The sequence below is a fragment of the Sus scrofa genome, chromosome 13 (assembly GCF_000003025.6).
Source record: "Sus scrofa isolate TJ Tabasco breed Duroc chromosome 13, Sscrofa11.1, whole genome shotgun sequence".
NCBI lineage: Eukaryota > Metazoa > Chordata > Mammalia > Artiodactyla > Suidae > Sus > Sus scrofa.
In genome coordinates, this window is record NC_010455.5 from 156,676,949 (window position 1) to 156,691,441 (window position 14,493).

The window sequence follows — 14,493 nt, forward strand, 5'->3', positions numbered from 1 at the left end:
ATGCCATGGGAGTGGCCCAAGAAATGGCAAAAAGACAAAATAATAATAATAATAATAATTCAGGTTTCCTCTCTGATTAAAGAGTTTCCTGACCACCTCAGTTTTCCACATGTGTTTCTCATTAGTAAACTCAAGCTCTTATTTCCAGGGCTATAGGAAATGCACACTCAGTCCCAGGCGAACTTTGCAGACTTCTATTCATACTTGGTGCTCCACATTCTTTTGGACCAGAAGAGTTTGTCCATCTTTTCAAGCAGAAAAAAAAACATGTAAGTTTTACTTATACAAGCAGAGGAAGTGAACACTCCATTCAATAAAGAACTTTGTTATTAAAATAAAGAGTCAGGCCTGAACTTGACAACTAATTCCTCTTCTCTCCACTACATTTTATGACTGAGCATTGAAGATTAATCAGGATGTGATCAGCAATCGCTGCCTGGATCAGTTCTTCTGCCTCATCTGGTATAATAATTGCAGTTACAGGTGCAAAGTGAAGCGGGCATCCTCCTCATAACTTGGAGACCAAAGCGCTACAACTGTGTAGGAAGACAGGAGAATTGGCCTTTCTTATCTACACAGAGTGCCAGAACATATCCCCTGGGATAACTATTCCATTATCCACTCTTAATTTGACTGTGGGCACAGAACAATGCAATGGTTAAGCAAAGCCTAACATAAAATTAGACAGCTCGTTTTTCTTGACCCATCCATGAATTCTATAAAGGAAATAGGTGATTATTTTATTTCCTGTGGAACATTGATATTCACTGAAATATTAATAAATATTACTAGAAAAAAAAAGATTTCCTTAGTCAAGCTAGTCCTGAAAAATTTAAACAATTTCCCTAACATATAATTCTTCAAATTCTTTACTGTGGCAGTTTCTATTGTGGTTCTCCATTTATATATCATTTTTAAATTTCAGTTTTTTGATATACAATTGACATACAGCACTATATAAGCTTAAAGTGTACAGCATAATGACTTAACATTTATTATAAAATGATTCCACAAGTTTAATTAATGTCCACCATTTCCTACAGACACAAAAAAAAGGGGAAAAAAGAAAAAAAATGCTTCCTTGTGATGAGAACATTGAGATTTACACTCTTAGTAAATTTTAATATATTTTAAATATACCGTAACAGCAGTGTTAACTACGATTATCGTTTTACATTATATCCCCAGTATTTATTTATCTTATAACAGGAAGTGTGTACCTTTTGATCACTTTTATCCATTCTCCTATGTCACCACCCCTGAATCTGGTAACCACAAATCTATTCTCATTTTCTACGAGTTTTTGTTTTTGTATTGTTTTCTTCTATGTTTCACATATAAATGACATCATACAATATTTGTCTTTCTCTATATGTCATTTCATTTAACATAAGGTCCATCCATGTTGTCACAAATGGCAGGATTTCCTTCTTTTCTATAAGTGAATCATATTGCATTGTGAATGTGTGTGTCTGTGTGTGAGTGTGTGAGTGAGTGTGTGTATCTCACACCTTTTTTCCCATTCATCTGTTGATAAACACTTTGGTTGTTTCAATGTCTTGGCTGTTGCAAATCATGCTGTGATGAACACAAGGGTGCAGATGTCTCTTTGACATGATGATTTTGTTCCCTTCATATAAATACCCAGAAATAGAATTGCTGGATTTATGGTAGTTCTCTTTTTATTTTTTGAGGAATCTTTGTACTGTTCTCCATGGTGGCTACACCAATTTACATCCCTAGCAGTAGTGCACAGGGGTTCTCTTTGCCCACATTCTTATCAGCATTTGTTTCCTCTTGCCTTGATGATAGCCTTTCTAATAGGTCTAAGGTGACATCTCATTGTGGTTTTGATTTGTATTTCTTTGAGGATTAGTGATGTTGGTCATCTTTTCAAGTACCCATTGGCCATCCTTGTGTCTTCTTTAAAAAATGTCTATTCAGGATTTTTTGCCCATTTTTAATTGGATTATTTGATTTTCTGGATACATCATTTTTTTTTAAAATAGTATTTGAAATTCACTTTAAGCATCCTGGTTTGATGGAAAGAGTTCTAGTTTTATATTTCTGTCAATTGCTGGTTTTGCGATATTAGACAAATTCTAAACCTCAATTTCTGTATCATAAATGAAAATTAATAAGTTTTGTAAGATATAGGTATGAAATAAAAGAGAATTATATAATGTGCCTAGCATTTTGAATATGGAATTTATTCCTTATTAGTGTTATTTCAAATAGAATACAAAATGACAAGTTATATAACACTGACTTACATTCAGTTTCTCATGACTAGTTAGTTCACCATAAAACAATCAGGCCACAAAGTTTCTGGTGTCATAAACCTTATCTCTCCTTGATTATACCTTTACCATTAAAGATTTCTTTGGAGGCTTGAAAGTTTAAGCAGACCCTCATATACTGCCATCCTCCAAAAAGGGGGCTAGTTCCCGAAGGTATCCATTAGTTGCAGAGGCCCAATTCATTTATCTGTATGTTTCACTTTGGCCAAATAATTCTTTTGTACTCTAAAAGCCATCAGCTTCTGTTATATTCTGAGAAAAGCATAATTACAATGTCAGTGGGGCATGAGTTTACTCCCTCTATTAGTTTGGATAGCCAAGAGTTAACTACCTTCAAAATTAAATGGTATCCCTTTAAATTTAAAATGAATTAGACCATGGTGGTCCCCTTGGCTCAAGGATAAATGCCATGGAAATTAAAGAAAATAATTCTAATGTCATGAAAGAGCAAAGGTCAGATAGGGTGAGATGATTACTCTCATCCCATTATTAACATTACTTTGCATTTAGATAGCTCCTCTCCTTTGCCAGACACATTCTCATTCTAGTCCATTGCTTAGTATCTGAGCAGCTTGTAGAGCTTCAGATGACATCAAGGGTGATCTTGATGTGGAAAAGAAGCCACAAGTCAAGAGGGAAGTGAGCAATTAACCTTTAGGCTTTATTTACTCACCCTAGTCTGTTTTTGCAAACAACCTGCAAGAAATAACCTTACTTGAAAAGTATACCATATAAACTTAAAGCCTCTCCTGGAATTTTGATTTATCTGAATTTTAGATATTTTTTAAATATAAATTTTAAATTGCAATAATGTGTATGTGCATTTATGTGTATTTATGTGTAGGTTTGGAAAGTCTGGATATTTGTTGTCTAAGCCCAAGACTACTGAAAGTGCTAACACATGTAGGGACGAATACAAATTAAAATAATAGGCTAATTCTCCCTGTTGTAATAAAGGAAGAGACTGTATAGCAGAAAACTTGTAAGTGCTTTCTCTTCTCCTTGAAATGAAAATAAATCCTTTTGAAAATTAGGTAGAAATTTTGTCTGCTTTATGATTCAGGGATGTCTTTCTGAAGGACCTGGGAACCCTCTCTTAGAGATGTAAACATCAAGAAAAATAGAACCCTTATCTCATAGTCTGGGAAATGCGGGAGCCTAACTTCTGTAGGAGCCTTTCTCCAAATTACAAAATTACCTCCTTTAATAAAGATAGGAGAATTTTAGTTTTCCTCTGGATAAAGTTAATACACTAACACAAATGGTCACCCCAATCACCAGGTAAATTTAGGATGAATTATATGTGGCAAATGATGCTGTCAGTTCTTCTTACTTAGGGACTAGTTATTATTTTGAAAACATGTATGTAATGGGTTCCCTCTGCTTGACTTTATAAAAGAGTGAGGCTCCCTTCTGTCTTTGCAGTGTCTTAGTGGATTGCCCAGGCTGAGTATCGCACTTTGGTTTAATGTTTATTCAATGATAAACTCTACTGTCTTTGTGGAAAGAAGATTTTGTTTCTATAGTTATGGTTCCCCAACATATGACTATACTGTTAACTGGAATAATGGACTCAAGAAAATAATAGAATATGCTGTCAGTTTTTCTCAACCATAATGAGACTCATCTGTAGGGTTTAAAATACAGATATTCAGCATGTATTCAGAAATTCTGACACTATACATCTGAGGTGAAGCAGTAGAGTCCACTTAACAACTACCTCAGGTGATTTTGACACTGGTGGTCAGTGGGCACCATTGTAAATGGAAGTCTTAACATAATTTTTTAAAATTTACCATATGAAAAATACTTCCTCTTGTTGTCCTTGTCACTCCTTGGCTCATTTACATGTTTTATTTACCTGTATGAGTATAATAACTACAGCATCAGCCAGATCCTTTCTGCAAAGCAAGCCTCTTACAATTTGTCTTTCTTTTCCATCCACCAATCCCAGACACCAGCTGGGCCTTGGGCCCCTCACTCTCTGAGGGCCTCTGCCTACCCTTTACTGAGGAAATGAACACAATTCGCATCTCTCAACTTCTCTGTTTGTGTCTTTTACTTCTCCTCTCTCCTGAATCAAAGAAACAGCATCTACTTTTCCAAGGTTAACTCCTCCACCTGTACCTTTGATGTCTTCCATATTTTCTTTCCTGTTTCCATCAATTATTTCCTTGTTAGTATTTCCAGTCTCTGAATACTTTGCCTCTGATCATGTATATTAGGAATCTCTAATCCTTTAATCCAAAAATGCCTCTTTCTCACTTAAATTGCTGGCTTTCTCTTTCCTTCACCACCAGAGTTGACATAGTAGTCTATTTCCACACCTTTTCTTTTCCTGTGCCTCATTCATTGCTCACTCACTGCACAGGGATTAACTCTCACACAGCTATTTTTGGTTTCAACCTTTCTTCTCAGGCCTAAGTGCACATTTCCTCCTTCTGGGAAAAGGCCACCCCTCTACATTCTACAAGCAGCTCAGAGTGATTATTTTCAAATGCAAATTTTCTTTCTAATACATGCAAATGTTCTATAGTTTTGGTGGCAGTTAAAAGTACCAACATCCAGTTATCCAAGTTCAAAACATCCTATGGTCTTCTCTTTCTCTTACCTCCCAAATCAAATCAGTTCTCAAGTTCTGGTGAACCCACCACAAAATACTGTATCTTATAACAGCCATCTCCTTCCCCTGCTCCCTCTGCTGCTGCCATGGTGCATTTCTCCCTGCCTCTAGTCTAACCTGATTCTGTCTTGCATACTTTCCCCAATCTCTGTTTTCTAAAACAGATGGGACCACAAAAAATCCTTTAAGAGGTGCATTTAAAAAGATAACAATGGCTCGTCATTGCCTTCAAAATAAAGACAAAACACTTTCGTTACACAAATAATACACAAAGTATCCTTGCCAAAACAACTGAACCTGAATTTATTCAAACCTCTAGGTCTAATTAGTTGGCAGATAATACAGAAAAAGAGAAGTGTGTTAAATGTCACATAAGAGTTACAGTCAACCAATCCAGAGTGTCAGGATTCTACAAAACAAATCACCAAATTATTTAAAGATAGAAATGTCATTTTAGAAAAACAAGGGACGGCTATAAATTAAAACAGACTTAGGACACATCAACAAATGCGCCATGTGTGTATTTTAGAGGCAACTTGGTAGGGTATTAAGTGATATTAACGAATTATTGTTAAGTTTATTAGATAAACAAGTGTAATGATTTTTTTAAGTTCTTTTCAGTTGGATATATAGGTATATAGACAAAATGAAACATGAATAATGAATTTATTTTAAAATATTTCATAGATGGGGCAGTAAGAAGGAGAGATGAAACACAACTTATCGACATTAACAGTTAACAAATCTGAATGATTACTACTAGGACTTTTTACTCATCTGTACTTTCACATATATTTGAAAATTTCCACAATAAAAAAGTAAAAAAAAAAAAAAAAGAAAGAAAAGAAAAGAAAAGAAACCACTAACGTTTGTGGTATTCAAAATCATTTAGAGCCCTACCTTAACATGACATTCTAGACTTACTCTTAGACACTGCCCATCCTGGCCTCCTTATTTTACTTACTGTGAGCAATACTTGCATGATAGGTCTGAGCTCATGAAGACATTCCTACATACTCTTGTCTTTATTATGGAACAAGCCAAAATACCTCTCTTCAAATAAACTAGAAACCTCACATCAGCTATATAACTACTGCTCTGTGCAAGCGTGTCCTTGCCCTGGCATGTTCCAAACACACATGAGTACTGGCAAGTCGGGAGAATGTTAAACACGGCAGAAGGTATTTCAGTTTGCAATGCATACACAGAGAAGTAGGTTTCAAAGAGTCTAATCTTTTGTAAATATTCAACACTGGTTCTATAACTTTAGGTGCTGTAAAAGATGAATACTTAAACGAATCTTTAAATTACCTCTAAAATGTGCAGATTTTAGGAACCAGTAAGGACACATCTATCAATATGGTCAAAATATCAGATCTGCCACAATACTGATGCATTCTAAAGCTGGCTAACATTTCAGTGAAATAGTATTTTTTTGGGTATTGCATAATATTTCACAGTCCATTTCTTAAGTATTAGTCTCAAACAAATTTATTAACATATAAGGGCAGTTTTTAAAGTTCAAATTAACTTATGAGGAAAAAAAAATCATCAGGCAAAGTCTGAATGAAATTAGCCTCTCCCAGTTTGATCAACCATTAGCCAACATTTTTTCAGATCTGTGAGCAGCCGCTATACTAATATAAACTACAATGAACACTTTGTATGTTAATGTAGTTACAAATTACAACTTCAGAAAAATGTCTTTTGTCATTTGCCATTTGTTAATATCCACTTAATATAGATGAATATTCCCCTCATTTTCCATATGTATTTAAATGATTTACTATTCAAATACAATCACTCTTTCCAAATACAATTAGAGAAAGACTGTGTCAGACTTACCAGGAAATCTACTGTGGAGGTTGGCGTCACAGTTGTAGCCATTGAACTGAGCAGATCCTGGAAGCACTCTAATTGTTAGAAACAACAGCAACCATATCCGTTCCATTGCAAAACCTAAAAAAGAATTACTTTTCATGTGGATATCACCTTCACTCTTACTTTCTCTGAAAATTGAGGCTGATCTCAACTCACTGGTAGATAGGCAGGCAGTCCACATCCATGCAGGCAAAACTCATTAAAAGCATAATGATTATCAGAAATCATTATCAACAAGGAGGCAGAGGCTTTAGTTAAAATACTTCAAAAATTTCACTCTTTCACTCCAGTTTGTTTAGGGTGAGAAAGCTAGGCTTTTGTAGTAGAAGAAATAAGACAGAAATCATAAAATTTGCCAAAGAAATATTTTTTATTATAAATAGGAAGAACTCAAACCAAGTATTTCACAGATTAGAATAGCATAGTCAGGCAGACTGACCAATCTGGAGACAACATAACACTCTAAAGTACCAATATCCATAGTCAAGAGATTTAACAGTCAATAGTTGATTTTCAGAGAATTCTCAATATTCTTAATGACCAAATAAAATCAAGAAAAATTTCCTCTCAACAAAGGAATTCCAGGATAGTCCTACATCTCAAAAATCAACAGTTTGTATATCTTTTTTTTTAAGGAAACACAGGAATAAAGCAAAAGGGAGATCAGAAAAATACTATGTGTGAAATGATATTATGCTTCTTCCAATGACTGCTCTTTATTGGATGATAACAACCAATACATAGATATGAAAAACTTGTATTTCTAGAGAATGTAATGGAAGGTGATTTTTTAGGTTGTCAGTGTGTGTTGAACAAATAAATATAAATTGACTTTAATACTTAAACACTAATCAGTGTAGTGTTTATTTTTTTTTCCCTAGATGGCCTTTTACTGGCCTGATAAAGCTAAAATATCTTCCAGAAGTGCCCAACTTATTCTCAAAGCAGAGTTTGTACACTGGAAAAAAAAATCTTTGGGGTTGGCGGTTTTGGTCTGTGCATAAAAAACAAAAAAAAAGATTGTAAATAGTTTTCTCAAATAATTTACTGCATTTTTAAAGCTTTGGTTTGGGGGGAAAATGATGTTTTAGCTGTCCTTAAAGATCTGCCCTTAGATAATCAATCAAGTCTTTAGCAAAAGGAAGGAAATACATCTTGCTTTTGAATCATCATTTTAGTACAACATGTTTATGGTGAACAGAGTCATTTTGGTAAGGATGTGGGAAAGGAAAGCATGAGTTTCCTCTCCAAAATAGACAGAAAAAAATATTAATTCAGCAGGAGCTTCCTTCCTTTGTCAGAATAGCATACCAGTCAGGCACAAACCTAATAACTTTTGGAAGTACAACCACATGTCTGGTTAGTTCTGATTCCCTTGGACACTCCATAAACAAAAGATTCACCTAGACCCTGTGCTATCTTGGCCACGCCTATGTCTAGCTCCTCAGCACACTTCAAATAGACTAAGACAGCCTTGCTCTTTTGGGGTCTTTGAAAGACTGATAGGTTAAGACAGCAGCGTGTCTCTGCAGGGCACACCCGACCCCATGCAGTGATGCTCTGCCCCGCCACTCCCTTCTCATGATGGGTGCCATTAATCCTGGATGGCACTGGAGACTCTAGTACCATACTGTTGTCTTTCAGTCTAGAGAGGTCTCCCATCCCCAGGGATTTAGTCAGGAATTTCCATTGGTGAGCTATTTTTTTATTCAGAAACATTTTCTAGCTTTTACATTCTCTCAAAGGAGAAAAATAACACTTACTGAGTGAACACTGCACCAAGAAGGCATTGTGTGCCAGGTCATTTACTTCTAGTGTCTCATTCATATCCTTACAAACACTGGATGATATTGAAACTACTACTCCACGTATTAAAAAAGAAAAATAAGTCTCAGGATGTTTAAGTGACATGGAAAACAAGTGGAGGAACTAGAAGTCATCTCCAGTTCTTTCTGATGATAGTGTGCTGCACAAGCTTCCAAAATATCATAATTTGTTATTAAACAAATTTAGTGTTATTTGGGTGCCATTTATCATTAGTTTGTCTTAGCTTTTAAAATTGTGTCCCCTTTAATAGATCTTTTCAAATAAAAATGGAAAAACAAATTCTTACATAGTGAATGCAGTTTGCTTAAGGGATGTATTGGATAATATGGATAATGTGAGGGAGAAAATTGTTTTTTAAAAAGGGAGAGGCGGTCCTCATTGTGAAAACAGTGAGAATTATCATTACAAAAGGAACTGGACACATCTATGTTTACCAAAAATAGTTAAGAAACGTGCTACTTGAAACAGCACGTAATCACAATGGTAAAGCCTCTACTTTACATCTTTAGATCTAAGGTTTTCCAAAAGACACATCTCCACACTTTGAATTTTTTGTTTGTTTATTTGTTTTTTGTCTTTTTAGGGCTGCACCCGTGGCATATGGAGGTTCCCAGGCTAGGGGTCCAATCAGAGCTGTAGCCGCTGGCCTACACCACAGCCACAGCAACACCAGATCCAAGCCGCGTCTGTGACCTACACCACAGCACATGGCACCACCGGATCTTTAACCCACTGAATGAGGCCAGGGATCAAACCCACATCCTCATGGATGCTATTCGGCTTCGTTCACTGATGAGCCACGACAGGAACTCCAGATCTCTACGCTTTAAACAAAATCTACAGCTCCACCATAGAAATTAAAACCTTAACAAAAACTTTTTTTTTTTTTTTTTTGTCAAGAAGAAAGTAGAGGTAGAAGGCAGCTTGCTTTAATAGAAAATCAATTGATTCTGATATCATCAGATAGAAATTCAAATCCCCCCTCAGTCATTCTCTAGATTTGACATTTGAAAACCAAGATGCTGATCATAAGACTATATAAACTACAAGTACATAAAGAACATAGCATAGTGTGGACATGCATAAGGCACTCTCAATCCAATGGAAAGGGATGATGACAAGGCCTCTGCTCCTTCAGCTAAGCCAGGTGCTCTGGAACTAGACTGCATGACATAAAGGTGTCCCATAGGCTAGTAACAGTCTCTATGAGTTGAATCACATTAGTATATTACAATGTTACATTACTGGTGTTTTAATATTAAGGTACATTAAGCAGGGAATTCTAGAGTACCCCCACATCACTTAAATAGGCTATATCCACATATAACATTTGCAGTACTCATGGCATTTTAAAGACTTTGGAAGGCTCTTTCTATTATATCTGGAAGTTAAGACAAAATGATGAACTATTAACTTGTACACTCCCTGTCCTCAATCTTATCTCCAGCATTTTAAGATAGAAAACCTGAGCATCAACTCACAGTAGCAGGCTTAGAGATGTTTCTCGTCATAGTTCTCAAAATTCTTTTCTGAAATGGGACTGCTTGGAATTTGGAGACTATGTAGATACTCTCTACACTCTTTGAAGAATAATGTCCTCTTTGTTCAGCCTCCCAAGCTCCTAAGCAGGTGTAATCATAGATGTGTATACTCCAGCCTTGATATGTCTGTGGTCCACCCTGGAGTGCCCTGAAGTGCTTGCTGTCCTGTTATGGCTCCAGCAAACTCTGATTAGAGAAACTGAGCAGAAGAATTTCCCATCTTCTCCACCATAATGAAGTGCATTAATCAATGCCTCTATTTTAGTGCTAACAGTGATATACAAGATGGCCTAACATGGCCAATGTTACAAAACATTAGTAACACATTCTTATATATCAATAACCTTGAAGATGTGTATCATAAGGTTTTTTTACAAATTTCTTAACTCAGTAACTTCATAAATTTAAATTGACTGGGATAAGGAAGGGAGAGGATTGTTATGTATAACTTTAAATCTTAAGGAATTCAGAAATGGTGTTTTTAAGAGGCTTACATGTCTTAAACTGATACTACAAAGCTCTGTGTTTTATACTGAGTGATACAAAGGAAGCCATATGCTAAGGCATTTGCTGTCAAAAGTCACTATTTCTCATACTAAATTCTCTTTTTTAAAATGACAATTTCTTCCAAAATATGGATCTCTAGTTTATTTGCTTAAGGTTGGAGTTCAAAAAATATAATTTATTTATTTTTAATGATACTTTATTTTTTCCATTATGAATGGTTTACAGTGTTCTGTCAATTTTATACTGCACGGCAAAGTGACACAGTCACACATGCATATATACATTCTTTTTCTCACATTATCCTCCATCATGCTCCATAATAAGTGACTAGATATCATTTCTAGTGCTATACAACAGGATACCATTGCTTATCCATTCCAATTAGTTCTCACTCAATTTTAAATAAATTGATATAGTTCTGTCACATATACTGTTGTCTAGATTTTATATATTTAATAATTTTTTGACCCTCCTTTTATTGAGATCTGTTATGTGTCAGATACTGTGCTATATTTAATATTCAACTACTAACATGGTTTTAATTTTTACCCATGTTACAAATGTGGAAACTGAAGCCTGAGATTTTTAATTGACTTGCCTAGGGTCACGGACCTAGTAAATGGCAGAGCAGAATTCAAACCAAGCTTGATCTTTGGAATTATTGTAATATTTTGACTTAATTAGAGTTTGTCAAATAAATAAAATTAATGTCTTGCCAATTTTCAGAAAGTAAATTATATTAATAATGTATTTTTAAAATATGCTTTGAACTAAATGATTCAGATGATTGAAGCAAAATATTTTTAATATCTACATAATTGTCATGACTCTATTTCACTTAGGCAATGAGTGTATAAAGAATATTTTTCTTCTCACATATTGATTTAATTAACTAGTGAGTTTTAAGGGCTATGTACCAGAATGTTTTTTTGAGCACTTTCCAACCATTTTTTCTAAGCTTATTTTCTAAGCATGAAACAGGTAAATTATTCTCCTTATTCTGAGGATGAAAAAACCAAGGCACAGAAATATGAAGTAATTTGCTCAAGGTTAAACAGACAACCAGTGCGAGAACCAAGATTCAATGCACGATGACTCCAGAAACCACCTTCAACTATTATGTGGCACCGCCATCCAGAAAATGATCCTCATAAGAGTATGTCAAATGGAAATGTGGCAATTACTTAGTCAATTTGATCAACATCGATGTATTCCTGCATTCATTTATCAAATACTATTGAATGCTTACATGTTCCTGGTATAGTACAGAGGAGCTGAGGTAATGAAATTAGAAAGTATTTTATTTGCATAGAACTTATATTCTAGTGAGGGAAGTCAGAAGAAAACAAAATCTGTAAGTGAACTGTAAAGTATATTTACAATAGGCATTATGGAGAAAAATTAAGTAAAAGGAATGGTAGGAAGTTCTGGGGTAGAAGAGAAGGGGTTTTGAAATTTTAATTGATCAGGGATATGAACCAATCCTGATAAATGAAGCTCAGGGGAAAAAACAACTTCAGTTATGAACTACCAAATCTATCTGTGTAATTTGTCTGCACTTTTTTTTTTCTCTTTAAGCATTTCCCAAATAAAACAGACTTTTAGTGGGTAAATTATTCGCTGGGAATACCTTGGACACTTTGAACAGCTGCATTAACCTTTTCAGATGAATAAAGGTAGCTCTTAGCACCCAAGAAAAGTAATTTATTAATGCACTTCTGTGACCAGAGAAAAAGTGAACATGTTTGAAAGTGCTTTTATCTACTCTTGAGAAATAACTTTTGCAGAAACAATTTATCAAAGTTTCATACTTCCTTAATTTTATTGCCTTCATATGGGCCACTCTGTATAATACTTTTCTAGTTGGAAAAGAAAATAGAAATTCAAACCAAAAATCATTTCTACAAATGTTTAATCATTAATCTAAGACATTTTTTGTAGTAAACCAAAGTGAATTGCTTTATCATACAGAGTCACAGAAATATGAAATGGGCTTTTAGGCATTGGTAATTACCCCAAACCTCTCATTCTCAGCCTTCCTCTGCATTTATTGACCAGCTGCTCTGATAGACATTGTCCCCGAAGGGAGGCTTTAGCTCTTTCCTTGTGCTTCTGTATGACCCACCCAAGCCTACTCCTCAGAAAAGATCAGAAACAATACATTAAGCTTTAAATGACTAGAAATATTTGAAGAGTTCTCAAGAAAGGAGAGAAGTAAGTAATGCATGAGAAAGATCATTTTAAGAGATCAAAGCTGAAGTTAAAGGAATAAAACCCTACTTCAGCCTTCAAAGCAACTTACAGGACTCAGATAAGATCTGGGGCAAAGAGCCACTGAAGTTGTACTGTCCTGCTCAGTCAGGTCTCATGGTGTTATATGTTCTTGCCTCTAAGAAAAAGACATATTTGTTCACCCTCTAAAATCACCAGTTTTAATGTGCTGGAGACCATGACTATTTAATGAAGAAACATGTTTTCTGATCAGGTGTCTAGACGGAAGCTCTATGTTCTATTTATTTCTATGTTGCACTGGAACACTAGAGGCAACGTATATATTTAAAGGAAAATGAAAATATAAATCTTTCATCAGAAACATCTATTATTATGTACATATACATTCTTTAACATAGAATATCCTGTCTTTCTAAACAAAGAATAAAACACAGTGTGTAATTTCAGAACAGTGCCTCAAACAAAGAAGGAAACAGGAAAATGTCATCGAGAAAACATTCAGAAGTTTTATGACCCTGAAGATGCTAATGTATACCATGAGGAAATATGAATGCTAAAGGCTGTTCCTAGAAGTAAAACCTACTTCAATTTTCTCTGATACACAGTGAACATTCATTTATTTCCCTTTTCCCACCTCTCTCATTTGTCTTTCTGCTGAGGGTTTTCTTGAGTAATCTATTGCATTAAAATGATCTACAGTGTTTAGTTTAAAACATTTATTCTAGCACCTTAGTTTTTGGGGTACTAACAGATTGAACTAAGTCACTATAAAAGCTTTTTTAAATAATTCACCACATTCATTTTCAAGATATGTGTACATTTTATTCTTCTGAAATAGCTTTGGTGATATGTTAGTATGTTGATTTCCTTCATCCTTTCATCAAATAGAATAACAAGAGATTAATAAAGTGATAACTTAACCATTTATCCTAAATGCTGATTTCTATCAAATTAATTAAACAACTATTAGTGTGATCATTGCGGAATGAAAATATTTCTCAAAAGAGATGACATATAAAATATATATGAGCAAGAATAACACAGGAATCAGGCAATCAGAAGGGACACTATGATGCTATATTCTGGTTGAATATCATTCCGCTTCCAAAAAAATCAAAGATATTTTCATGGATACCAACAACAATAAAGGTAACTTCATACTTTAGTCAATTCTTGCCTAAGAACAAAAGGCCCCCTTTCTATTAGTACTCTATTATTTCATACTCCTCAGGTAATTCATTCATTTATTTATTCATTCCACAAATTTTTATGAGCAGTTACTAAGTATCAGACTCAGGGCTCTGGAAACCAGTCTAGTGGTGAGCAAAACAAACATAGTCCTTACCCTCATGGAGTTTACAAACAAGAGAGGAGAAAAAGGTCAATAATTACATACATAAAAACATTTTTAAAAATATATTTGGTAAGTGCTATGAAAGAAAAGGGTGCCTCAAGAAAGTATAATATGTACTGACAGGAGACTATTTCTAACACATACAGAGGGATAGCTTTTCATTGGGCAGTTAGGATCTACAGCTACCTCACATAGTCAAAATTACCCCTGAAATTCCTAAAATTCCTC

The 14,493-nt window shown here is 34.8% G+C and overlaps 1 protein-coding gene across 1 annotated transcript in view; it reads right to left on the reverse strand.

Moving 5' to 3' along the window:
* The window catches only part of ZPLD1 (zona pellucida like domain containing 1), a 43,961-nt gene extending 34,752 nt beyond the window's left edge, over nt 1-9,209 (reverse strand). The window contains exon 1 of the mRNA XM_021070499.1: nt 6,769-9,209. Coding sequence (XP_020926158.1) covers nt 6,769-6,985 — 217 coding nt within the window. The 5' untranslated portion in view covers nt 6,986-9,209. The remainder of the gene's footprint in view (nt 1-6,768) is intronic.